We start from the raw sequence: 27,613 nt of genomic DNA, 5'->3' as shown, positions 1-27,613 counted from the left end.
TATCTCATAATTGTTAGAAGATGAATAAAACAAGCCATAGTTGAATGTACCTTTTATGTACCAAAGTATTCTCTTTCCAGTCTTGAAATGTATTGTTGTTGGAGCTTCCTTACATCGACTAATGATTCCAACAACACAGAGAATATCTGGCCTCGTACAAGTTAGGTAGCGCAAACTTCCAACAATGCTTTTGTAGAGAGTTGGATCCACCTTTTCTCCTTCGTCATGCTTTGACGACTTGATTCCACATTCCATCGGTGTGCCAACTAAATTAGAGTCATCCATCTTGAACTTCTTAAGCACTTCTCTAGGATAGCCTTCTTGAGTGATGAAAATGCCTTTGTCTTCTTGCTTCACTTGAATGCCGAGGTAATAAGACATTAGCCCAATTCGTGTCATCTCAAACTCTTTCGCCATGTCTTTCTTGAACTCCTCAAACATAGTCGAGTTGCTACCTGTAAAGGTCAAGTGATCTACATACAAGCATACAATCAAAATACCTTCATTTGTAACTTTGATATAGAGTGCATGCTCATATGGACACTTTGAAAAATTCTTGTCTTGAAAGTACTTGTCAATTCGTGTATTCCAGGCTCTCGGCCCTTGCTTTAGTCCATACAAAGCCTTCTTTAACTTCAATACTTTATCTTCATGTCCTTTTACTTTATAGCCCAATGGTTGCTCATTATAGACTTTTTGTTCGAGGAAACCATTCAAGAAAGTAGACTTTATATCCATTTGGTATATCTTCCATATTTTTTGGGCTTCCAAGGAAATAATTAATCTAACAGTTTCAAGACGAGCAATAAGAGCAAACACATCGTCATAGTCAATGCCTTCTCAATGACTATAGCCTTTTGCAACCAATCTTGCTTTGTATCTTTCCACGTCTCTATTGGCGTTCTTTTTTGTCTTGTACACCCATTTTACTACAATCGTCTTATTGTGTCCTTGTGGAAGCGCAGCTATCTCCCATATGTTGTTCTTCATGATTGAATTGATTTCTTCATCCATAGTGTCTCTCAACTTCCATGCTTTCTGCCACTTCTTGGTAGCTTAGAGGTTCACAATCACCAAATAGACACATAAGAGAGATGTCATTTTGGTTTTTAGTTACCTCATAAAGCTCTTGTAGGCTTCTGAAGCATAGCGTCTTCTCATTTGAACTTTCTCCTAATGAATCTTCATGTAAGTTTCCGGTTGGTGAGATCAATGGAGTAGTAGGCTCTTGAGGTTCTTCTTCCATCCTTGGTTGTTCCACTTCTTCTTCTTCCTCAAAGTAAGAAAGAAAATCATACTCGTCTTCTTGTGTGTTCCAATCCAAAGAATCTTCTTCATCGAACTCTACATCATGACTAATGAAAATCTTGTCGGTAATTGGGTTGTACAACTTGTAGCCTTTGGATCTTGAGTCATAGCCGATGAATACATACTTCTCACTTTTGTCATCAAGCTTGGTTCTTTTCTCATCGGGCACATGAACATAAGCAATACTTCCAAAGACTTTTGAGGTAAGAAATTTTGGGCCATCTTCCACTCCATGCTTCTTGAGATGTCTTCTCATACACACTTCTTGTTGGAGAGCGATTTGACAAGTAGACCGCACAAGCCACTACTTCAGCCCAAAACTCCTTGAGCATTCTTTTGCTTTTGAGCATGCTACAAGCCATGTTAAGTATGGTTCGATTCTTCTTCTCTGCCACTCTGTTTTCTTGGGGAGATCTCGGCACCGTTAAGGGGCGATGAATTCCATGCTCTTCACAATACTTTTGGAACTCATTTGATGTGAATTCTCCTCCTCAGTCAAATCTCATGGCCTTAATAAGAAGACCACTTTCTTTCTCAACAAGAGCTTTGAAATTCTTGAAATTTTTGAACACTTCCGGCTTCTCCTTTATGAAATAAGCCCATGTTTTTCTTGAAAAATAATTAATGAAAAGGAGAAAGTATTTACTCTTACCAAAAGAGTTTGGTTTTATCGGTCCATAGACATCCATATGTACGAGCTCAAGCGACTTGGTGGCTCTTGAAGTTGATTCCTTCGGGAAGCTTCTCCAGGATTGCTTTCCAAGCAAACAACCTTGGAAAAATTGATCTGGTTGATTGATGCATGGAAGGCCTCTCACCATCTCCTTCTTCTCCAAAAGTTTGAGCCACCAAAATTAAGGTGTCCATAGCGTAGATGCCAAAGCCATGATGAGTTGTTAGAGCAGGCCTTAATTAGGCATTTTGGAACATCATATTGAATATTCAAGAGGAACATTCTCTTCTTTGACATGGGCACGTTGGCAGTAAAATTACTTTTATCATCTCTTAAGAAAAAGTTATTTTCTTTTAAGTGAATATCATAACATTTCTCTATCAATTGACCTAAACTCAAAGTATTGTTATTCATGTTGGGCACAAAGTAAACGTTTAAGATGAATTGACGACCTCCATTTTTCAAGCGTATGAGAATTTTACCTTGGCCTTCCACTGGTATTTTTGACTCTCTCCAAAAGAGACATTTCATTTTGCCGCTTCATTGAGCTCCACGAACATTCTTCTTTGTCCACACATGTGATTGCTAGCATTGGTGTCAAGATACCATCTATTTTCTTGGCCTTCATCTTTGTCTTTGCAAGCTAGTAGCAATGTTCCTTCTTCTCCGCCTTTGTCTTCAACAAGATTGACATTTTCTTCAACCTTCCTTGATCTACACTCGGAGGCATAGTGGTCGAATTTATTGCAATTGTAGCATTTGATGTGGGATTTGTCATTCCTTGACCATGATAGTTGCATCTTCCGCGTCCTCTTGTTACTTGTGGATTTCGATTTCTTTCTCCATTATTGAAATTGTTGAAGCCACCCCTTCCTTCTTTTCCTTGTCCACGACCATGTCCACGTCCGCTTCATTGGTCACGTCCTCTTCCTCTTTGATCTCTATTATTGCCGAAATTTTCTTCCTTCAAGTTGAGTTGTAGTAATTGCTCCACGGTCTCCTTTTGCTTCCTTTTCCTCTTTTATTTCTCATAGGCTTGTAAAGAACCCATGAGTTGCTCAGTAGTCATAGTTTCTAAATCTTTATTTTCTTCAATGTTTGTAGCAATGTATTCAAATGTTGGAGTTACAGTACGGAATTTTTTCTCTATAACCTTCACTTCACTAACGTCTTCACTATTTCTTCTTAATTGATTGACAATTGCCAATACTCTAGAAAAATAATCAGAAATTGATTCAAGTTCTTCCATGAACAAAAGTTCAAAGTCACCTCTAAGAGTTTGAAGACAGATCTTTTTAACTTGCTCCACTCCTTTGTTGCAAGTTTGAAGCTTCTCCCACGCTTCTTTGGTCGTAGTTGCATTTGAGATCTTCTCGATGCATCTTCATCCACCGCTTGATAGATGAGGTAGAGAGCTTTCTTGTCTCACTTTCTTGAATCCACCAAGGCTTCCCGTTGAGCTTGAGAAAGAGCAACATCTTCTTGCTCCTTATGGCCTTTCTCAACAATCTCCCAAACATCTTGAGCTCCTAGTAGCGCCTTCATCTTGATACTCCAATTTTCATAGTTACTCTTGGTGAGCATTGGAACTTGGAAGGGACCATTCCTCGACTTGCCATTTTTCTTCAAGAACCTTGCTCTAGTACCACTTTGTTAAAAATTACGATGAATTTGGGAGAGAACTTGAAGACTTTGTTGAAAACTAAGGTTAATATGGGAGATAATATTATGATGGAAGAGACTTCTTTTATAGCACTCAACTTGTGTTTTTGGCATGATACAAAATAGTGGGACTACATCTCTATATATAGGACTCTATATGAACCTTTCTAGAAACATAATTAAATTATTTGTTAGTACATTATTCTAGATAATTCTCATCTACTAACTAAGAAATAAGAGTTCTAAAATACTAAAGACTCTACAACCTCTAGTAAATATATGAACATTCTAGAAACTCTAGTAAATGCATGGAAACTCTAGAAACCTTAAATTCATGAAAATTCTAGAAACTAACTATAATAAATCAACTTTAATATTTCAACAAGATATAGAGTAAAATGTCATTAGTTTCATTTTTTTTTTTTTGTAAAATAACTTTCCAGGTAAGGTGCGTATGGAATGGATCCAAATCCTTTGTCTCATTTTTCATGTACTCACCTCCTTCACCGCTAAATATCTACCACATTATTTAAAAAATAATAATTTATTTTATTCAATAGTTTTTTTATACGCCAATTAATTATTATTTTAAGTGAGATGGTTATATCTTTAATTAAGTGGTGGAACATTTAGGACAGAGAAAATAGGGATAGAGGATTTAAATCTATTTGGAATTTTCTACAAAATGTCAAAATAATTTGTCAAGATGTCAAGCAGTGTCAGAGTTGAGGGACAAAGGACTTAAAGATCTGGTTGGAATTTTTTACAAAGTATCGAGAATTTTTGGTATGACGACGAAAGGTGTCAATCGTGTAACATTTGAAATGTTATTTTGTAAAAAATTATTAAATCAAAATTATTATTATGCAAAATAATTAAATAAATAAAGATATTTTTCTAAACACCCCTTACTATTTTATATTATACATTAAGTTACATTGTGCTACATCATAATTAGTACGTATTATGCTAAAAAAATAATTCTTTTTCTTGTTTTAGAATTGTCATCAGCTGCTACATTTCGACCTGAAGATGATAGTAAACGACAACAATTTTTTCGCAGCGTGACCGATCTTAAGGCATCTGGAATATACTTAAAACCGAGCAAGAGTACTTCTTTGCAAAGCATAAATTTTTCTTCGAAATTTTTTTATGCTGAGCTAGAACTTCCTGCACTGGTCGTAGACGACTCAACAGCACCTAAATTCCTGAACCTAATTGCTTACGAAATGTGTCCAGACAATTTCAATACAAAGTACGAAATCACATCTTTCATAAGTCTTCTAGACTCACTCATCGACTATGCCACTGATGTTAAAGAGTTGAGGTTGGCTAAGATACTCAACAACTGTCTGGGCTCTGACAAAGAAGTGGCTAGGCTCTTCAATAACATAGCCAAATATTTGGTGCCCAACTCTGATGTTTACCTAAAGGTCGTAAACCAAATAGAAAAGCACTACATGAACAATGTCAAGGTTTGGATTGCTCAGTTCTTGAACGAGCATTTCTCCAGTCCTTGGACACTGATGGCTTTTCTTGGTGCTATTTTGATCATCATTTTGACCCTCGTCCAGACTTGGTACACCATTTACCCTCCACCAAATCCTTGCGATAACTTCTGCAAAAAGCTTTAATTGTGACTCGTACGTGGTGGTGCATTCTCTTTTGATTAAATCTAGTGCTTATTGAAACTTTTCACCCCAATAATATGTGGTGCGACTGTATATTTAAATTTCATAATATAAAAAATATTTCTATTATTAATATATTTGTACCTAATTTAATTATCTTACTAATGAAGAGGCATGTCTGTCATTGTCAGATTAATTGCCAAGATAAACCATGCATCCCCCACATTTGACACATAAAAGTTCGAGTTTGTTAAAAAAAATGTGTGATGATAAATGACCACTACCACTAATTGTGTAGTTTCTGTTAATAACACTAATTGTAAATGGGAAATTTGAGTATGGATGCATAAAATGGGGTCTTATAACAAAATTATTCCATGCTAATTACACATTACCTTTTTATGCTAGTATTCTCCTAGATTCCCAAAATGCCCCTAACATAAATTTCTCTCTCTTTTTCTCATATCGTCTTTGCCCTCTCTATCTCTCACGTTTTCTCTTCTCTCAATCTCTCTCTCACTAAAAAAAACAAGGCAACCACCATGTATTCTCTCAATCTATAATAATTTTGGAGCTCATCTATTCTGAAATTTGAAGTTGTTCTTTGGGCAAGTTTTGATTCCTATCAAGGCAAGAAACTTCATTTTGGGTTTAAGATCTAGTGGCACAAATCTTATGGGTAAGTATATTTTCGTTATATGTAGTAAAGAAAATTGTTTATTTACATTGTTTTAACTATTTCGAACAAATCTGTGTATGCATTCGTGTTTTATTGTATTGCTTCACTGTCGGATTAGATCTTCGTCTCTCTGTGTTTTTCTTGGTTTTTTGTCTGCCTCGATGAGTTTCGATGAAACTCGACAGACCTTGATGGTTTCACATAATCAGAGGCTCGATGGTCATCGATTTGCCTCAACGTGTCTCGATTGGTGTTAGGATTATTAGGGGACCTCGATGAGGCTTGATGGTCCTCGATGGACATCAATATATCCACATTCATTTAAGTAAATAGTCCACCTCAATTTGGCGTGATGGACCTCGATAAGTCCATAATAATTTAATTAGATAGGCCACCTCGATGTAACTCGATGGTCATCGATGGACCTCGGCATTTTGAGAATAATTGAACTAGAAAGATTACATCAATTGTTCTCGATTTGCCTCGATGGAGCTCAATAGGTACCCATGCATTTACTTTGGAACCACCTCAAAAAAATGAATTACGTAACCAGAATACAATTAATGTATCTATTTTTTTAGCACAATTAAGGTATCTTAATAATTAGTTCTATATTTTATTGTTGGAAAATTTTCAAAAATATGGCTTTTATACTATTAATGTGCAAAAATATGAGAATTATACTTTTCTTAATTTGTATGAGAAAATTTATTAAAGAAAAAATTAAGCATGAGAAACACAATTAGTAGCTAACTAAAATATAGAAATGTCACATTTTTTATCATAATTATGTTTTCTTTAATTTTGAAAGTAATTTTATTTTATTTTTTTCTTCATTTTTTAATTATTTTTTGAGTTATTTTTTCTTTCTTTTTTTCCTTACTTACTCTTTCTTCCATTTTTTCATTTTTATTTTATTTTCTACCAATTTTTTCCTTCATCTTTTTTTTTTATTTCTTCTTCTTTTTCTTCTTCTTCATTTATCTATTTTTTTTCTTTCATTTGTATTGTTTTGTTTTTTTTTCATATTTTTTCAGTTCTTTGACCTCTTTTTTCTTTTTCTTTTTTTTTCATTTTTTCCTTCAATTTTTTCTTCATTTTTGTATTTATTATTTTCTCATTCCATTTTTTTTTCTTTTTTCACACATATGAGCTTTTTTTTCTTTCTTTTTTCTTCTTCCATTTTTTTCTACCAATTTTTTCATTCATATTTTTTTTTCTTTCCATTTTCCATTATTTTTCTTTTTCTTCTTTTCATTTTTATTTATTTATCTGTTTTTTTTCCTTCATCATTTCTTTTGTTTTGTTTTCATATTTTTTTTAGTTTTCTTTCCTAAGTTTTTTTTCCTTCTTTTTTCTTCATTTTGTACTTAGTCTTTTCTCATTCCATTTTTTTTTCTTTTTTCACACATATTTTAACATTACATAATTATTTTACTATTTTTTTCATTTATTATCTTTTATTATTGTAATTTTTTTTATATTTTTTTCCACTATATGTAAAAAAAAATCAAATAAATTTTTTCAGCATTTTCTTTTAATTGTAACCCTTATAAGAACACCAAAATTTGGAAAGAAAACTAATAAAAATATGAAAACGTTAATGGGTAATCAGTTATCATGATGGGAACATTCAAATCTAAAAAAATATATATATGAAGAAGATGGGAGAGAAGGGAAATGTGTGGATCTGATTTTTTTTTTCTATTTTCATATCTGTGGTAACTGTTTACCTTCTCGTTCTTTGTGTGTATATTTATGGGGGTAACTGGTTACCTTCACGTTCTTTGTGTGTATATTTCTGGGGTAACTAGTTATTTTCACGTTATGATATGTGTGTATATTTCTAGGTTCTTTATGGTAACTGATTACATATGTTACTAAAATCATAATTACTTCTTCTTTCTTTTTTAATGAAGTGTTCTTCTTTTTCATTCAAATTTAATGTTTCTTAATATTTAATATGAGTAAGTCGTATCCCTCTTATGGTAACTGGTTACCCCTCTTATGGCAGAAGGTTACTCCTGTCAGGGTAACTGGTTACTCCTTCTGGTATATGTTATATAACCTAGCTCTATGATTTTTTTTACATAATTGTCAGAGATCAATCAAGTAATTGATTACCTTACCTAGGATTTGAAAAAACAAACATACAATCACTACAAAAATATTAGTCTCTAGCGACGACACCTCTAGCGACGACATTGAAAAAGTCGTCGCTAGAGGTAATTTCATAGACGCGCCCACATCTTTTCTATTACGCGCCAAACTAAATAAAAAGACCTCCAAAATTTTATTTTTCTCTCAGACCGTATACCCAAACATCTCAAACCCCTCTCTCTCATCTTGACCCCAAACCTCAAAGGACCTCAAACCCCAAACCTCTGGCAACTGAACCCCAAACCCCAAACTCTCTGTAAGGATCTCTACTCTCAAACCTCAAACCCCAAACCCTCTGTAAGGCTCTCTTCTCTCAAACCTCAAGCGACTGAACCCCAAACCCCAAAATAGTTTCAGACGCCGACGGCTCCAAACGCAGACGCCGACGGGTCCAAACGCATGCGCCGACGGCTCCGATCTTGGGCAACTCCATCGTAGACGGGCGTCCCCAAGCTCTCCGATCTTCCTCTCGGCATTTATAGGTATATGTGTATATATATATATATATTTTTTTTTTGAGGTATATGTTCTTTACTTTCCAGACCCTTCTCTATCCTGTCTGGGTATAAGTTTGATCCCTAAAAGTAACTTAATCATGTATTGTTTGGGTTCTCTTTGTAGTGTTCCATAACACCTTCTACTGCTATCTTCTTCTAGTTGGACTCCTCAGGTTTGATTTCTTGACCCTTTTCTTTTCTGTAATCGATTATGTTTAAATTTTGTGATGGGTTTTTCAAATGTTGAACTTTTAATTATGTTACATTTGAGCTATTTTTGTATATATTGGCTCAAGAATTCTGAATTTTTTTTGTGATGAGATTTTGTTTGTGTTTTGGGGCAAAATATGTTGTCATTCTGCAATTTCTTTATCTGGTAACAAACGGATTGGTGGAATATTTTTGAAAGAGAAACATCTAGAATTAAGGGTAGTTTTGCAGGACAAACTGGATAGCTATTCGTGTATGTTTTCAGTTCACAGAAACATGTTCATATTCGTGTATGCATACCACTAAGGTTGAAATGTAGACAGAATTAATTCATGCATAGTGGACTTAGATTAGACACCTCCATTGCCCTAGAAGCACTTGAAAGATTTAAAAAGTGCTCTTCAAAAGTATCATAGTCTTTACATCTTTTATAGAAAAATTTCTTTTACATGTTTTTTGAGGTTTTTCACGATTCTGGTTTTACCATATCTATGACCACTCACTCCAATGGTACACTACAACATTTTATACTTTATATTACATTGAAAAATGACATTTTTTAAGAAGTGTTATTGATAAAGATCTCATACGGAATGTTATTGGGCTGTTTTTATATCACTAAACTAATTGGTACACCACACATCACTAAACTAACTATTGGGCTTTCAATGGAATGTTGAGTATTAGGGCCCGAATAAAACATATACCGCTCATTTTACATCATTTCTTTCTCTCTCTTCAATCACTCTTTCAGTTTCTCCCAAACACTCATCATTCCGCCTGTGATGATCCCCCTGTGATCTCTTTCTTCAATTTCTCTTAATCCCCCTGTGATCTGATTAAATCGCTCATCATTCTTTCTCAATGACTCTCATAAATTCTTGATGAGAAGCTTTGGCACAAGCTTTGGCCCGACGTTCTTTCTCCTCCAATCAAATCTCTCACGAAGTCTCTCCTATAGAAGTGAGTCCTGAATATTTTCCAACTTTTGATTTGGTTCTGTTTATGCTTCTATTGATTGAATGATATAGTTTTTAGATTTCTTCGTTGGATATTAATCTTAACCAACCAATAAGTTAAACTAAATTCCTATGTCTTAAACGACTTATAATTTTCACCTCAGAAATGTACTCTTTCTTCCCCTGTGTTGATCCTTCAGACACCTTCTTGACCAACATGTGGTTTCAACATGGAAGCTGAAATCAGATCCTGGAATTTAGACATTTTCTGCTTCAGATTTTGATTCTGTATATGGTTTGTATCTGAGCTTTTCAGATGTTCATTGGTAGTCCAGGATCTTTGTATATTTTAATCGAGATGTAAACACATGGGCCTGATAATATTTCAGGTTTTGAATGTTTAATTCATGCCAAGAACTTGATATAACCGTGATAATTAAGATTGCATGAGTCTTATACTTGTATGAGCAGATTCAGATAAATAGACCATAGTGAAGTTTGCTATCTATTTATTTTTCTGTTTTTTGAGACAGGGGGTGGTTTCATATTGGAGAAGCCTTGACATATCTTATCACGACTTACTTTAAGTTGTGGAACTACTTGTTCTAAATGCAATAAAGGAATCGATACAGTTATATATCAAACAAAGATAGAACTTGTACAAGGAAGATAATAAGAATACAAAGTTTCAAAGCACTTTTCACGTGATACAATAACTTTTGGCCATTATATTACAATTTAAGCTTGTGTTTTTGTTGCCTTGTAGAAGTACATAATCACGCAGAAGCTCCTGAGCAGAGGCTGGAAATAAAGGAAAAATAATTAGAATCAAACTGTGAGGAAAGCCTCTGCTCAGGAGCTTCTGCGTGATTATGTACTTCTACAAGGCAACAAAAACACAAGCTTAAATTGTAATATAATGGCCAAAAGTTATTGTATCACGTGAAAAGTGCTTTGAAACTTTGTATTCTTATTATCTTCCTTGTACAAGTTCTATCTTTGTTTGATATATAACTGTATCGATTCCTTTATTGCATTTAGAACAAGTAGTTCCACAACTTAAAGTAAGTCGTGATAAGATATGTCAAGGCTTCTCCAATATGAAACCACCCCCTGTCTCAAAAAACAGAAAAATAAATAGATAGCAAACTTCACTATGGTCTATTTATCTGAATCTGCTCATACAAGTATAAGACTCATGCAATCTTAATTATCACGGTTATATCAAGTTCTTGGCATGAATTAAACATTCAAAACCTGAAATATTATCAGGCCCATGTGTTTACATCTCGATTAAAATATACAAAGATCCTGGACTACCAATGAACATCTGAAAAGCTCAGATACAAACCATATACAGAATCAAAATCTGAAGCAGAAAATGTCTAAATTCCAGGATCTGATTTCAGCTTCCATGTTGAAACCACATGTTGGTCAAGAAGGTGTCTGAAGGATCAACACAGGGGAAGAAAGAGTACATTTCTGAGGTGAAAATTATAAGTCGTTTAAGACATAGGAATTTAGTTTAACTTATTGGTTGGTTAAGATTAATATCCAACGAAGAAATCTAAAAACTATATCATTCAATCAATAGAAGCATAAACAGAACCAAATCAAAAGTTGGAAAATATTCAGGACTCACTTCTATAGGAGAGACTTCGTGAGAGATTTGATTGGAGGAGAAAGAACGTCGGGCCAAAGCTTGTGCCAAAGCTTCTCATCAAGAATTTATGAGAGTCATTGAGAAAGAATGATGAGCGATTTAATCAGATCACAGGGGGATTAAGAGAAATTGAAGAAAGAGATCACAGGGGGATCATCACAGGCGGAATGATGAGTGTTTGGGAGAAACTGAAAGAGTGATTGAAGAGAGAGAAAGAAATGATGTAAAATGAGCAGTATATGTTTTATTCGGGCCCTAATACTCAACATTCCATTGAAAGCCCAATAGTTAGTTTAGTGATGTGTGGTGTACCAATTAGTTTAGTGATATAAAAACAGCCCAATAACATTCCGTATGAGATCTTTATCAATAACACTTCTTAAAAAATGTCATTTTTCAATGTAATATAAAGTATAAAATGTTGTAGTGTATGGAGTGTCTTTTAGGTCCATTTTTAAGTTGTGGAGTATTTGGATAGAAGGTAGGTTGTATATATATGTTCTGTTTTTGTATGATTGAGAAGAAACATTAATGCCTAACATATACATATATGTTATATATAAATATATGCAATTGCCATTAGTTAATTAAAATGTGGTTCCCATATAAAAAAAAAATAAGTGGACAATCTTCATTAAAAGTTGTTTAGTTAAGTTTTTTTGAATGTCACCAGAAGAAAACTCTGATCTACTACGGACAAGTTTCCTGTATATGAAGTGGGAGACAAGTTTTACAGTTAATTAATTTTCCCTATATATCTATATATTTAATTTTCATTATTATTATTATTATTATATATGAGTCTTAGGCTGTTAGACTTATGGACCACTAATGGTCTCTTTCTCTATGATTGATAACTATATATTAAATGAAGTGTGCACATGACGATTCAATTAATACAGATCTAGAGCTGACATTATAAGAAAACGAAAATAATATGTTTAAATGTTAAAAAGAAGACAAATAAACTAGCTAGCAAAAAAGTGAAACATAGTACTTTATTTATTAAATAAGGAGAGTTATATGTCACCCAATCAAAAATTAATTGACTCTGGTTTATGGTCTTCAGAGGTACTTGTCATATAAGTATGTATAAGTTATATTGGCACAATTTGATCTTGCTCATCAGGTTGGTACTTGAGATTTATCCTTGTTTTACTTTTCTGTAGCTTTGATTATTAAGATCATTTTCTTTTTGATGTTTTGAAGTCTAGATTTAGCTATCTTGTTTGCTTTGTTCATTTTTATGTTATCTTAATTTATAGTGGGGTTTTATACAAATGCACGTATAGAATTGCTTTGTTCCTTGCTTGTTCTTCATTTTCTTCTTGTTTAGCAAGGAAAAAAAAACTTCTTCTTGGTCTGAAACAATAAAATAACAGTGATTTCTTGCTTGCACTATTTTGGTTTCTGTAAAAACCTCTGTAAAAGAAAACAAGGTAAGCTCTTCTCTCTCTCTCTCTCTCTCTTTGATAAGTTGTCAAAGTTGCTTTCCTTTGCTTGGTTTTGGTACTAAGTTTATGGCATTTATTTATACTTTTCTGGGTATCATGAATTTCAGAGAAAAGCCATTTGAGTTGGTGGGTATGTGTAGAAATAGAACGAGTTTTGTTTGAGTGGAAAGAGATTTTTTTATTATCATAGTTTGGGTGGTCTTCTTTGATCATATATATATATATGTATATAATGCACACACACACACATATTATTTCGAAAGATATATGGTTGTTATTAAGTAAAAGACTATCAAAGAAACTGAATTGTATTTTCTCATTAACAAATGAAAAGGAGTATAGAGTATTTATATTCAGTAAGGCTAACGAGAATTAGCCTTTGATAACAGAGAAGGTTGTTGAGTAACAACCTATAACAGCTATAACAAAATACAAGTAGAGAACTAACTGACTATTAACTAACTACTTAACAAACTCCTTAACAGGCCCCCTCAAACTGAGTGTGGTGAGAAACCACAGACAGTTTGTCTCTAAGATCAGCAAATCTGGAGTTAGAAATTGGTTTTGTAAGACAATCAGCTAATTGGCCAGAAGCAGGAACATGTTGAACTTGTATCTGTTTTGAAAGCACCTTGTCTCTAACGAAATAGAGGTCTATTTCTATATGTTTTGTACGAGCATGAAGGATGGGATTTGCTGCAAGCTGAACCGAACTTAGATTGTCACACCAGATACAAGGAATATTAGTTGACTTGAAGTGCAACTCACTCAACAAAGATTGAACCCAAGTGACTTCCGAAACAACATCTGCCAGACTACGAAACTCTGCTTCTGTAGAGGACCGGGAGATGGTGCTTTGCTTCTTGGATTTCCAGGCAATGATATTTTCACCTAAGAAGATACAAAAACCAGTTGTAGACCTCCTGTCATCAGGATCCGAGGCCCAGTCTGCATCACAATAGGCTATCAGATTGAAAGAGGAGACTGGTTTCAGGTGAAGGCCGTAGTCGAGAGTTCCTGCAAGATATCGAATGATGCGCTTAACTGCAACCCAGTGAGACTGTAAGGGATTATGCATGAATTGACAGACCTTATTAACACTAAAGGTGATGTCAGGGCGAGTGATTGTTGCATATTGTAAGGCTCCCACAAGTGATCTGTACTTGGTGGAGTCTTCAACTAGATCACTACCAAAGCTGGATAAGCGGAGTCCACCATTCATTGGTGTGCTTTGAGTCTTGGCCCCCTGAAGTTGTGCCTTGCAAACTAGATCTTGTAAATATTTCTTCTGAGAGAGAAGAACTCCATCCGGGGTATTGAGAACTTGAATGCATAAGAAATAGGTGACAATGCCGAGATCCTTTAAGGAAAAAGTGGTACTTAACTGAGAAATAAGAGCTGAAACATCATCATCATGGCTGCCTATGACTAAAATGTCATCCACGTAGACCAATATGTAAATGCAGCTATCGGGTTGAGCTCTAACAAATAGAGAATGATCTGTTTTGGCCGAGACAAAGCCAAAAGAAAATAAGGCATTGGACAGTTTTTCAAACCAAGCTCGTGGGGCTTGTTTGAGTCCATAGAGTGCTTTCTTGAGCTTGCACACCTTGTTAGGAAACTCACTGTCAATGAATCCGGGTGGTTGTACCATATATATCTCTTCATGCAAATCCCCATTTAAAAAGGCATTATCAACATCCAGTTGCCTTATTTTCCACCCTTTTGTAAGAGCAAGTGTGAGAATAACTCTGATAGTTAGTGGCTTAACCACTGGACTGAAGGTCTCATGAAAATCGAATCCAGCTTGTTGATGATATCCCTTGGCGACCAATCTTGCTTTGTATCTTGAAACTGAACCATCAGGATGTTCTTTGACACGAAATACCCATTTGCATCCTATAGGAGACCGACTGTCAGGGAGATCAACCAATGTCCAAGTGTCATTCTTTTTCAAAGCATCATGCTCAAATTGCATAGCATCAAACCAGTGAGAGACCTTTAATGCTTCTTTAACAGAGGAAGGTGTAAGCGATGCAGTGAGAACCTTAGGCTTGCGAATTCCAGATTTTGCTCTTGTTTGCATAGCATGACTATTGGCAGGGATAGTGGGAGGCAAATTTGGTACCTGTAACACATCAACACCAGTGGGAAAAGTAGTCTGTATATTAGAAATACCAGTATATTGATTTTGAGAAGGAGGTACAGTATTGTTTGCCATATCCGAGAGTTGAGGAGAAATGGGAGAAAGAGACGAAATTTCTGGAGGAGAAAAAGGAGGTGATGAGTCAGGTGGGACAGGATGAGAACATGAAGGAACTGATTGTGTGGAGACTAACCGAGAGGATGGAAATGGATCGAGTGGAGGAGCATGTGGAGCACCAGACTGTGATACTTGGTGAAGTATTGGAGGAGCAGCGGAAGGGAGAGAAGGTGGAGGAGAAATATGAGAAGATGATGGACTTGTCATATCTGAATAAGGAAAAATATGTTCATCAAATAAGACATCTATGGAAATATAGAGCCTACCATCCTTTGCAAGACATTTGTAGCCTTTGTGTGAAAGGTTATAACCAAGAAACACACAAGGTTGAGACCTGTATTGTAGTTTGAATCTATTATAGGGTCTTAGGTTAGGATAACACAAGCAACCAAACACTCTAAGGGATTTGTAGTCGGGTTTGGTGTTGAATAACAGCTCAAGTGGGGACAAGAAGTTGAGTTGAGGAGTAGGCATCCTGTTTATAAGAAATACAGATGTTCGACAAGCTTCATCCCAATACTTAAGAGGAAGAGAGGCTTGAGCTAATAGGGTAAGGGCACTCTCAATGATGTGTCTGTGCTTGCGCTCAGCCACACCATTTTGTTCATGTGTGTGAGGACAGCTAATTTTATGAATGATCCCATTTTGGTTCAAAAGATTTGTAAATGAACGATATTCCCCACCCCAATCTGACTGAATAGCTTTTATTTTGAAACCAAGTTGCAGCTCTACTTGTGCTTTAAAGCTGGTGAAGGTAGGGAGAGCTTCATTTTTAGTCCTAAGCATGTAAATCCAGGTGTGTCTAGAGAAGGCATCTATAAAGTTGATATAATATTTATAACCACTAGATGAGGTATGAGGGGCAGGACCCCATAAGTCAGAGTGTAAAAGTTGTAGTGGTTCATTATATGCAGTGTTAGATGTAGAAAAAGGAAGCTTATGAACTTTACCCAAACAGCAAGCAGAGCAGAGATCAGGAAAAATTGTATTATTTTTATTAATGGGAATATCAATATTACAAGATTGTAAAGTAAACTTGACTATTTTGGCAGTAGGGTGACCAAGCCTATTATGCCAGAGAATAAAGTCTTTTGATTGGTTGGACAAAACATGATTGTTACATTGTGGTATAGGCTGATCATTGACACTCGGTGAAAGAGTAGAGGCACGACTGTGTTGAAGAGATGAGATAGAGCTTAGTTGGAGTGGATCGAATTTGTAGAGGCCATGATCAAGATTCCCAACAAGTAAAGTCTTCAAAGTTTCCTGATCTTTGACAAAACATTGAAAGGGATGAAATTCAAAAAACACGTTATTATCCAGAGAGAATTGAGAAACGCTAAGAAGATTTTTTGTAATGTTAGGAACATGAAGAAGATTGTTTAATATGAGCTGTTTAGAATGAATGGGAGACTTGAAAAAAGAATGACCAATATGATGAATAGGCAAACCTGTACCGTTTCCCATATAAATTTTCTGGTCACCATTGTATTCCAGACTGTGATGGACATTAGAGACATCTGGTGTGAGGTGATTTGTGGCGCCTGAATCAGGGTACCAGCTGGGGTCTGCGACAGTATCAGGGGAAGCATAAAGAGCCTGCATTTCAGCTATGTTAGCACTACCCGAGAATTGCTGAAAACATTCAGGACCAGTAAATGATTTGTCAAATCGATAAAAACACTGCTTTACTGTATGACCCAATTTGTTGCACAGCTGACATTGAGGTTTTTGACCCCAAGGATTGAATTGTCCACGTCCTGTTGAAGCTGCTCCAGGTTTGGGACCACTATATTGACCACGTGAAGGGGCAGGTGGGGCAGATCGTGAGGGGTATGGGCCAAAGCCAGGAGGAGCAGCCACAGATGGGTTGTATGAGACGCGTGGAGATGTAGCTGAGGGACCACTGTATTGATTGCCACGATAGGTAGGGGTAGCCTGGCTAGATTAGCTTCATTCTTGATATCCAAATCTTGAGATCCTTTTTCCAACCTAACTTCTTGAGCCATTAAAAGAGCCTCAATTTCAGCCACTGTGTAAGCATCAGTCCTGGTATTAACAGAGGTAATGAAGACTTCGTAATCTCGTGAAAGACCATTGAAAATCGCCTCAATGTGATCTTGCTCAGTCAATGTATGTCCAATGGAGGCAAGAGTATCAACAAGACTCTTAATCTTGAGAAGGTAATCACCCAAGGAACCCTTCATACGAGTATTACGCAGCAAAGTTTTGTACTGGCCGATGTTGGCACGATTGAGAGCAGTGAAGTAGTCTTGAAGATTTCGCCAGATCTAAGCAGCCGTGTTGCATCCAACCATTCGAGTTAGGATTTTTTCAGTCATTGAAGATAGAAGCCAGGACACCAGAATGCTATCTTGTTGGTCCCAATCATCGTAGTCGGGATTGATGCGTTGTGCGAGACGATCTTCATCGGAGAGGTACATCGGTGGTGTGAGAATGGGATCGAGAAACTGTTGGAGTCGACTGCCTTTAATGGCAGCAAAAACTTGGTGTTTCCAAGGTAAGTAGTTGTGTTCATCAAGGCGTACAGAGAGCGTGTGAGAAAATGTGACGGGAGAAGTTTTGGGAAGAAGATTTGGGAAAGAGTTGGACGAATTTGGACGAAGAGAATCACCATGGACAGGATCTGAAGTGTGCTCCATAGCTCACAAAAGAAAGAGCTCTGGTACCATATTAAGTAAAAGACTATCAAAGAAACTGAATTGTATTTTCTCATTAACAAATGAAAAAGAGTACAGAGTATTTATATTCAGTAAGGCTAGCGAGAATTAGCCTTTGATAACAGAGAAGGTTGTTGAGTAACAACCTATAACAGCTATAACAAAATACAAGTAGAGAACTAACTGACTATTAACTAACTACTTAACAAACTCCTTAACAATTGTTAACTGGGTTTACTCAGATTTGACAGATCGTGCAAGAAGATCCCTTGCAAATTTTATTCCTGAAATAAAGTGATTCTAAGGCGGGTTTTTTATTTTTTATCTATTTAGGTGAGGTCTTTGGACTATCAACTTGGGTAATGTTTTGGCCTAAGTAACATGGCACATAATTTTGTTTTGAAAATCTTTAACCTCATACAAAAGTTGGACATATTTGCTTATGTAATAGATGATTTAAGCCACCACCTATTTGTTGTCTTAATGTAACAGGTGACTCTGTAACTAGAGTTTAAAATTAGTGAATTGAAAGAGAAAATGAGATGTGTACCTGTGATCATTTTGTTTAGTATATGATTCATACTTTTGACTTTGATGAATATCTGGTTTGGCAATTTGTGTGTTTCATTCCTTAGGTTTTGAGTTGTATGTGATGTTATGGAGTTGTGTTTTTTTATCAGAGGCTTAGATATGTCTTCTGCGGTTATGCAACATCACGAAGGTGATGGTGGGGCAGATCCTCCTCCAGATCCAATGCAGATGCAGGCTGATTGTAAGAGAGGTATCACATGCAATTATTATTTTTTTGGATGAATATATTGAATTAATTTATTTATGTGTATATAATAATTATATGTATTTGAGAAATAATAGTGACGACTAAAACGAAAAGGCGCGGCATCAACAAAGGGTTTTCAACTTGAGAAGCTAGAGTTGCATTAGGTAGACCACTACCACTGGAGTGGGATGTTCGAGGGAAGACTTACAAAGAAATTGGTGATTATTCCCAACATTTCTCTAGAGAGATCGGCATTCTCATTCGACAATATGCCGATCCCGACTACAACCGATGGGATAAATTACCCAGCGAAGTTAGAGATCGCATACTTCCTCGTCTAGAGGTAATTTATTTCTATAATGTTTTTATTGGGTTCACTTTAATATTAAATCTAGCTAATTTATTTTATTTTTTTTGATTCAGGATGATTTATTCGACATTGGTCGAAGTCGATATGCCTAAGAGAACCTCCCCGGCATTCTTTTGGGCATTCAACGGTCGTGCGCTGATCGTTACTCGGAGTGGAAGAATGACTTGTCCACTCATTTAAAAAAGAATGGTCGAGCACATCCTCCTGATGGTTTGGGCATGGAGAAATGGCAGAAGGCGCTCCAGTATTTTGATCGCCCTGAAGTGAAGGTATTCACAAACATATTATTTTTTAATTTATTTTTGTTAATTTAACATATAGTTAACACAAGTTCTTTGCAGAGGCGTTTTGAGATTAACTCTGCGAATCGTGCAAAACAAAAACAGAGAAGCGTGCAGGGCTCACAGTCTACGCCAGCCCTTCATTACAAAAAGGTACTTTCTTTTTTACATAATTTTTATTTATGTTTTTTTATAATGATTTTTTTTTCTCAATTTTTTTCAAACTTTTTGTATTGTAGCGTGATTTACAAACTGGGTGTCTTGCTGGGGTTCCAGAGATTTGGATGGCGACTAAGTACATAGACGGGGAAGGTTGGGTGAGCAAGGCAGCAAAGGATAACTATGTAAGTAAATTTATATTTTATGATTTTCTTACTTTATTATGTTGTAAATTCTAATATTCTTGAAAATTGTGTGATATAGGAAAAGATGATGGAGATACATGACACTCTGCAGTCACAATCATCTACGAGCGCTTCTGCTTCGAGTACTATCCCGAGAGAAGAGGATGACATTATTCTTGTTGAGACGATCTTTGGACGTCGTCGAGGCTATCAGCCGGGCCTTGGTCGTAGGATTCGCACGAGGGCGAATTGTGAAGTGGCTGATGTACCTCAACCAACCCAACCACCTCCTACCGCACAAGACATGCAAGAGGTGAGGGAGCGTCTCCGAGCCATAGAGGAGCACTTGGCTAGGATTGGTGGAGTCTCGGGATCTGGATCTTCTCAGCAAGGTCATGGTGTCGATCCTACAACACCTAATTAAAAACATTTATATTTATGTCTTTTAATTTTACTATGATACTGATTTTGTCATAAAAATATTTATATTAAAAATATAATTTTGTGCATAGTTAAATTTCTCTTCTATTTCAAATCTTTTAGCAAAAAAAAATGTCTTAGTATATATATTGAATAATGACTTTTTTTTTTAAGTATGTATAATAGTGCATTAACGATTGCCAAAAAAAATTAAATTAAAAAAAATATATATGGATTTTTAGCGACAACATATTGTCGCTAAAAGTACAAAATGTTGTCGCTAAATCTTAACATTATGACACTAATCAGAGGAAATTGCAAAGTAACAGCGACGAAAAAGTGAACCTTTTAGCGACAACCTGTAGTCGCTAGAGCGAAATAGCGACGACATTTTCCAGTTCGTCGCTAATTAAAAACAATTAGCGACCGGCAATTAGCGACGACAAGTAGCGACGACATAGTGGTCGCTAAAGGAATTAGCGACGACATTTTGGGAATTAGCAACGACTTAAGTCGTCGCTAAAACCCCTTTTTTTGTAGTGAATATAAAAAAAAGGAAAAATATGTTTATAATAAATAAAAAAATAATAATAAATACAATTCATATTACAAAAAAAAAATTACAAAACAACCAAAGATAAATTTAATATAAAATTAATTATATAAAAATGATATAAAAAAACAAATAAGCTAAAAAAATAATAATCAAATTACAAACATACCCTTCCAAATTAATAAAACTTGATTAAGAGTAAAACTATGGCATAAACCAACTTTTATAAAAAAAAATATGGGAAAATAAACCTATCAAAGTGAAAATTCTTTTAAAAAAAATCATAAATTAACTTTTTTTTTTTTTTGAAAAAAATCATATTTTTGAATACTCTATTAAAAATCTTAATTTTCTATTTATTGTTTGTGGCTTGTTTTGATAGTTGACGTGTTCGTGAATGTTTCGCCTACTGTGATCTTCAACTCTAAAATTGGCCGAAATTCCATACCTTTTTAAAATAATGTTACATTACTATTAATAAAGCAATATCTTTATAATAATGTGTTCAAAATGAGCTTATGACAACATTGATTTTAAGGTAGTGGAGTCCTTGGAAAGCCATGCGTATCACTCTTTCAACTGTTCAAAATCTTATACAATCTATTTCACGAAGGTAAGCATCTGGTCAAACAAGTCAATTTGCTTAATTCTTTGTATTAATAAGTGCGACAACCAGCATATTATTTTAATATAATTAAGCATTGTAATATATATATATATATATATATGGATTCCTAGAAAAGTCTGCACTTCATTTTAAGATCTATTGGTGGCTTTTTCAGTGTTATTGACTCGTCAATAGTTTTTGGCGCGATTTTTTTATGACCGTGGATATTGTAGTTGTTTAGAACTTCTTGTAAATTTTCAGAAAATTCTGAATAGTTTATAGTACCAAAAATTAAATTCAAACATGTTGTTTTCCACACGCATAAAAAAATTAATCATGCATGCAGCAACATTTTGAACTTAGTTTTCAGTACTTTAACTATTCAGAATTTTCTGAAAATTTGCCGAAGGTTCTAAATAGCTACAACATACACAGCCATAAAACAAATCGTGCCGAAAACTGTTTACGGATCGAAAACACTGAGAACCCCACTGGTAGAGCTTAAAACGAATCCTCCATAAGAAAATTTTCCGATATATATATATATATATATTAATATAGTTATACCATTCTTGTAAAGACATTCTACTTAACAGTTAAATGACAAAACAAATGTTTACTTTTCGTACCTTATAAGATACCATTCTTCCTCAATTTAAGTAATTTTTTCCCTTTATATATTCCTTGCTAGCAATAAAATATATCCATAAGATCTTAAGAATTAATTAATAAAGAAACGTACCCGATCAATCTAGCTAGTGAATGGACTAATTAAATGCAAGACACATTAACCTGAAGAACAACTATCAAAAAGAAAAAGAAAAACACAAAAACTTAGTAGTGAAAATGATGAGAAGTCATGAACATTCGATTTCCATCAGATCCCAGAATGAGAATAGGGATGTTGGTGGAGAAGAGAATACAAGTCATGTTGATCCAAATGCCATTGCCTCTACTCTCATGTCTAATGGCAACGTTGCTCCAGTCTATAAGAAACTGGTCGAAAAGTTGGAGGATGATGAGGCCAAAAGCCAGAAGCAAGGCGATGAAGATTGTCACGATCATCAAGAACTGAGTATGGTGAAGCCAAAGATACAAAGAGTTCCGGCCATTCTACGAACAAACAAGCATTTCGAGATGTATTATGAGCCAAGGTGGATTTCAATTGGTCCAATCCACCATGACAAGCCACAACTACAACACCAGACTCAATACAAGCTTGTTTTGGCAGCAAAGTTCATCCAGAGCAGCGGTTCGGGAACAGAAGTTTTGTACAGCAAGATCAAGAAGAAATTTGAGGAACTAAAGAAGTGTTTCCATGAAGATTTTGTTAAGGATTATGATGATGACACTCTTTGCTGGATACTGTTTTTCGATGGGTGTACAGCTCTTCAACTCATCAATAGCTATGTCAACAACAATAATGATGAGTTGAGAATTTTAAAAATTAAAACCGACCAAATAGCTCTTGCTCAGCAGGATTTGTTCCTGTTGGAGAACCAGATACCCTTTTCAATCCTCAAGGTGTTGATGGAATCTTGTGGGGAGAAGAAATGCGAAGAGTTGAAGGTATCAGTCAAGGAGTTCATTCGTTACAATGTCATGGCGCCATACAAGTACAAGAAGTCTTTACAAATCGAAATCGACAATCCAGAGCCCGTTCATCTTCTTGAGCTTCTCCGGTCAGTGATCCTGCAACAGCCCGAACAGAATCGCAGTAGCTGTGGTTGTCCCGGTAAGAGAAATGCAATATATAAATATATATATAAGTAGTTTTCATATTCAAGCAAACTATATGTTGTGTTAGGTATTAGATTATTGTGTCTCACATGGAATAAGTGTAAGAATATTGAACTATTAATAAGAATATGTGTAACTCTACTAATCACCAATTGATTTTTAGATGGAGCCTCATGATTCTTGTCATGGTATCAAGAGTCAATTCCCTAGCGGACATTCGATCCACACCGATCCAAAAAGAGTGAGTCAAGCCGCAAGAGATCCGCATAGTGCAAAAAAGACAATTGAGATCAAAAAAAAAAAAATAAGCGAATTGAAAAAAAATGTCACTTGTGATCAGGTGATTCAAGATTGGTGAGCGAAAAATCGCCACAATCTTGAGGGGATATTAGACTATTGTGTCCCACATGGAATAAGTGTAAGAATATTGAACCATTAATAAGAACATGTGCAACTCCACTAATCACCAATTAGTTTTTAAATGGAGCCTCGTGATTCTTATCATTAGGGACCTGAATTTTTATGCCTGAACAAAATTTGTGTTCGTTTTTCTACACTGTATATAACATCTAATTCAGTGTACTTGATAACTTTGTAGGGTTCAGGAGAACTAAACTAGACTTAGCAAACGACAGCGATCAAGGACAGCAGTCATTTAGAAGCGTTCAGGATCTACGAGCAGCAGGAATTGACTTGAGACCAAGTGAAACCTGCTCACTAAGAGACATAACATTTACATCTCTGTGCTTCGCAGGTTGGCTAAGACTACCTCCAATGACCGTGGATGACACTACTGGTCCAAAACTGTTGAACCTGATTGCCTATGAAATGTGTCCTGATAACATCAATACCGACTACGAAGTGACATCGTATGTAAGCTTTCTGGATTCTCTCGTCGATTATCCATCCGATGTCAAGGACCTGAGGTCATCTCGCATACTGTACAACCTTCTGGGATGTGACAAAGACGTGGCTCAGCTGTTCAATGGGATAGCCACTGACTTGGTTGCTAGCCCTGTGTACATGAATGTTATATCTCAAATACAGAATCATTATAAGAGCAAGTGGAGGACTTGGATGGCTCAAGTCTACCATGACCATTTCAGTAGCCCCTGGACTATTGTTGCGTTTTTGGCCGCCGTCGTGGCTCTCGGAATGTCGGGTATTCAGACTTGGACCGCCCTCAAAGATAATCCATCGCAACCTTCTTCTCCTAGTCCTAGCTAGTACGTACAATCTGATATACGGAGAGAGAGAAAGAGAGAGATTATATATTCTTCCTCAAAACTGTCGAAATTTTACATGTTTGTGTGAGTGTGTGTAATTAAGGTCTCTTCTTTGAAATGCTTTCTTTTATTTGTAGCCTTGAATAAGTTGAGAATGGTTCAACTAATGAAGTGTACGTTTTATACGGAGAGTTATGTGACTGGTCAACTTTTCATTATTTCTCACTCTTTTGTTTCATTGATATCACAGTTATATATACAAATAGTGAAGTTTCCCCTTTTCTTTACTTAGACAAACAAATTAGAAATGTTTGAATGTTGATCTTTTAAGCTGTTTGCAATTTATTGTAAACTAGGTATTGCACCATCCTAGCTTTAAAATTGTTGATTTTATTTAAATAATGGGATATTCAAATTTTAAAGCTCTGTATGCGCGAGTGTCGTAAAATATTTTATATGGACTGGATAAGATGATACGATTACACCATAGAGAATAGCCTATTATAACTTCGGCCAAAGATCAAGCATGTTAGTAGGTGGCTGAAACAAAAACATGGCCATTTTCACTCCAGAGTATTAGCATTAATGACAAGGTATGGATGAGGAGATTGTTACCTAAATTTTCTCAATTTTCACTACTACAAAATTGGGCTTTCCCGACACCTAACCACGACAGTCAACTCTGTTGACTGTCGTAATTGCTTAGCGGGACTCTACGCCGACAGTTAAAAACTGTAGGCATAGAGACCAATATCGACAGCTAATAAATGTCACCGTTGCTTTTGACTGTCTCTATTGACCCCAACGCCAACAATTGATTCGAGACCAATGCCGACAGTTAAAATGTGTCGTTATTGGCCCCAACGTCGACAGTTAATTCAAAACCAATGCCGACAGTTAAAAATTGTCGTTATTAACCTCAACGCCAACAGTTAATAAAAGTCCAATAACGACAGTTATAAAATGTCGTCGAAATTTAAATAAAATAATCTGAAAATATAATTAATAAATAATTTAATTTTGAAAATAAACTAAATTTTTTAAATATATATTTATGAAAAATATATATATTTATTAAAAACTTCTAAAACTATTTTTTTTTTGTTTCTAAAATTTTCATATTATTAACTTTTGTATTTATAATAATTTTTATATTAAAATTAAAATTTAATTATATAATGAGTAATAGATGGATTTATGTCTCAAATTATGTATTATTTTTTGGAATGATTAATAAGTGACATTAAAATTTAGAAATGGAGAATAGATTGTATTTAAAAAGTTTTACTTTTGTTAAATGAATAATTTAATTTAAAAAAAACTAAATTATGTAAATATATATTTATAAAAATTATGTATTTATTAAAAACTTTTAAAATTAGATTTTTTTTGTTTCTAAATTTTCCATATTATTAATTTTTGTATTTATAATTAATAATTTTTATATTAAAATTTAAATTAGCTATGATATAAAAAATAATATACTTAAATTTAATTTAACTACATTATTCTTTATCATATTTTATAAAATTAGTGTAATATTGAAAATGAGTTGTTCTATTTATTGGTTAAATATTTAAAATAATTTAAAAATGTTATATTATACAAATATATTCATAAAAAACTATTAATTATTAATTTGCAACATAGAGTAATTATTAGTTAAAAAAATAATTTTTCATTAATTTTCTAATTTTTTTAATTATTAATTTAATTAGTTATTATATATTTAATAAAAGAAGTTTTTTAAATAAAATTTTATTAATAATACTATTTCCCGCCAAAAGTCAAATAAAAAACCCCCAAATTTGATTTGCCCTCTATAATATCCCATATACCCCAAACCCCAAATCCTCCGGAGCCCAAACGAAAAATTGGTCTCACTCTCTCCTCTCAGACCCCAAACCCCAAACCCCAACCTTCTTTCCGTAAGTCTCTCCTCTATAAGTCTCCCTCTCTCACACTCAGCCCTCTAGATCCGTTCGACCCCACCGAACTCAGCCTCTGCAAGAACTCAGCTCTCGGCTTTCTCTCCCTAACGACCCCGCCGAACTCAGCTTCTGCAAGAACCAAGAGACCCCGCCGAAGCAAGAACCAGGCGACCACACAGTCTCTTCCGCTTTCACTGAGGTAAACTAGGCAGCCAAATATTTTGTAATTTTGAATTTCTCAGCCAAAACTGAATATGCGTTTGCGTTATTGTGCTCAGATTTGTTCATTTGGTTGACATTCTCTCTCTATGATCCATTCATATGCATATATATATATATATATGTATATAAAGATATAGTAAGTGTACCTTGAGGGCCATATGAAAGGCTGATTCTGTTGTGTTCCCAGCGTTTTGGTAGGAATAAATGCCTAAACCAATGAGAGACATTGTTATTCCACAATTCAATCGCACTAGATTGTTCTTCATGACACGATCCTCATCTTTCTTTTTCTTTTCTCTCTATCGCTTATCTCTTATCTCTTTTTCTTCATGATACATCTTATGCTTCTCTGCCAATTCAAGATACTTTGTTTATATTCTTCATATGAATAGCCATTATTGAGTGAAGCATAACTCCCACCATAATAAACCAAGTTCTCAAACTTGGGGGCTTCATTTGACACGAACTGATAAGAGAATTGGTGAGTAGTAGTAGGAGTAGTAGGGAAATAGCAAAAGTTAGTGGAATAAATAAGTGAGTGGTTAATTAAATATAGATATGTATATTTTGTAGAAAAAACATATGTTATATAATACTTGAATAAACATGATAAATACAATAATTATATCTATATCTACTAAATTAAAGATACATAAATATTATAAATATAAATAACTTATAATATATATAACAATATTATAATTATAAATAATGCAATATAAATAACTTATAATATATATAACAATATTATAATTATAAATAATGCAATATAAATAACTTATAATATATATAACAATATTATAATTATAAATAATATAATATAAATAATTTATAATATATATAACAATATAATATTATAATTATAAATAATACAATATAAATAATTTATAATATATATAACAATATAATAAAAGCCGAGGCCTATGTAACACACAGTTTCCTCGCCTCTACGAGGTTTCGACGTCTATCTCCCAAGATACAACGGTGAACGACAAGTAACTCAATTACTTCCCCGAACCAAATATACCCGAACTCTATCACTATAAAACATATAACTAAAATCATAATATAAATATAAAATCATAATATAAATATAATTCAATATGATTATATACCTTAAAGAAGGAATTTTGATGTACTTTAAACAACAAGGCTATACTCCATTATATAGCCCTTGGTAAAGGAGTAAAACATTTTGCAACCAATGTGGGACCAAAAAAAAAATCTCAATTGCTTTTTTCATTCTAAATATCCAACAATTCTTCACATGAATGAAAAAACTGACTCAAGAAAAACAACAA

The 27,613-nt window shown here is 34.6% G+C and overlaps 2 protein-coding genes and 2 long non-coding RNA genes across 4 annotated transcripts; 3 read left to right on the top strand and 1 right to left on the bottom strand.

Moving 5' to 3' along the window:
• Positions 1 to 9,567: 9,567 nt before the first annotated feature.
• LOC133829519 (uncharacterized) lies at positions 9,568 to 10,222 on the top strand. Its single transcript, XR_009891818.1, has 2 exons — positions 9,568 to 9,783; positions 9,944 to 10,222. It is a non-coding gene; the product is annotated as an uncharacterized LOC133829519 (long non-coding RNA).
• Positions 10,223 to 10,982: 760 nt separating this feature from the next.
• LOC133829518 (uncharacterized) lies at positions 10,983 to 11,655 on the bottom strand. The gene is made up of 2 exons (XR_009891817.1): positions 11,422 to 11,655; positions 10,983 to 11,261 (listed from the first exon to the last, which is right to left on the bottom strand). It is a non-coding gene; the product is annotated as an uncharacterized LOC133829518 (long non-coding RNA).
• Positions 11,656 to 18,616: 6,961 nt separating this feature from the next.
• Positions 18,617 to 20,037, top strand: LOC133833151 (uncharacterized). Its single transcript, XM_062263404.1, has 2 exons — positions 18,617 to 19,613; positions 19,693 to 20,037. Exons 1-2 carry the CDS (start codon positions 19,554 to 19,556, stop codon positions 20,035 to 20,037), a joined length of 405 nt encoding a protein of 134 aa, XP_062119388.1. The 5' UTR covers positions 18,617 to 19,553.
• A 1,932-nt stretch (positions 20,038 to 21,969) lies between these two features.
• On the top strand, positions 21,970 to 24,368 carry LOC133829517 (UPF0481 protein At3g47200-like). The gene is made up of 2 exons (XM_062259227.1): positions 21,970 to 22,928; positions 23,532 to 24,368. Exons 1-2 carry the CDS (start codon positions 22,040 to 22,042, stop codon positions 24,158 to 24,160), a joined length of 1,518 nt encoding a protein of 505 aa, XP_062115211.1. The 5' UTR covers positions 21,970 to 22,039; the 3' UTR covers positions 24,161 to 24,368.
• Positions 24,369 to 27,613: the final 3,245 nt, after the last annotated feature.

The sequence above is a fragment of the Humulus lupulus genome, chromosome 4 (assembly GCF_963169125.1).
Source record: "Humulus lupulus chromosome 4, drHumLupu1.1, whole genome shotgun sequence".
NCBI lineage: Eukaryota > Viridiplantae > Streptophyta > Magnoliopsida > Rosales > Cannabaceae > Humulus > Humulus lupulus.
The sequence above is the reverse complement of the archived record's forward strand: the minus strand, read 5'-3'. Positions and strand labels throughout refer to the sequence as shown.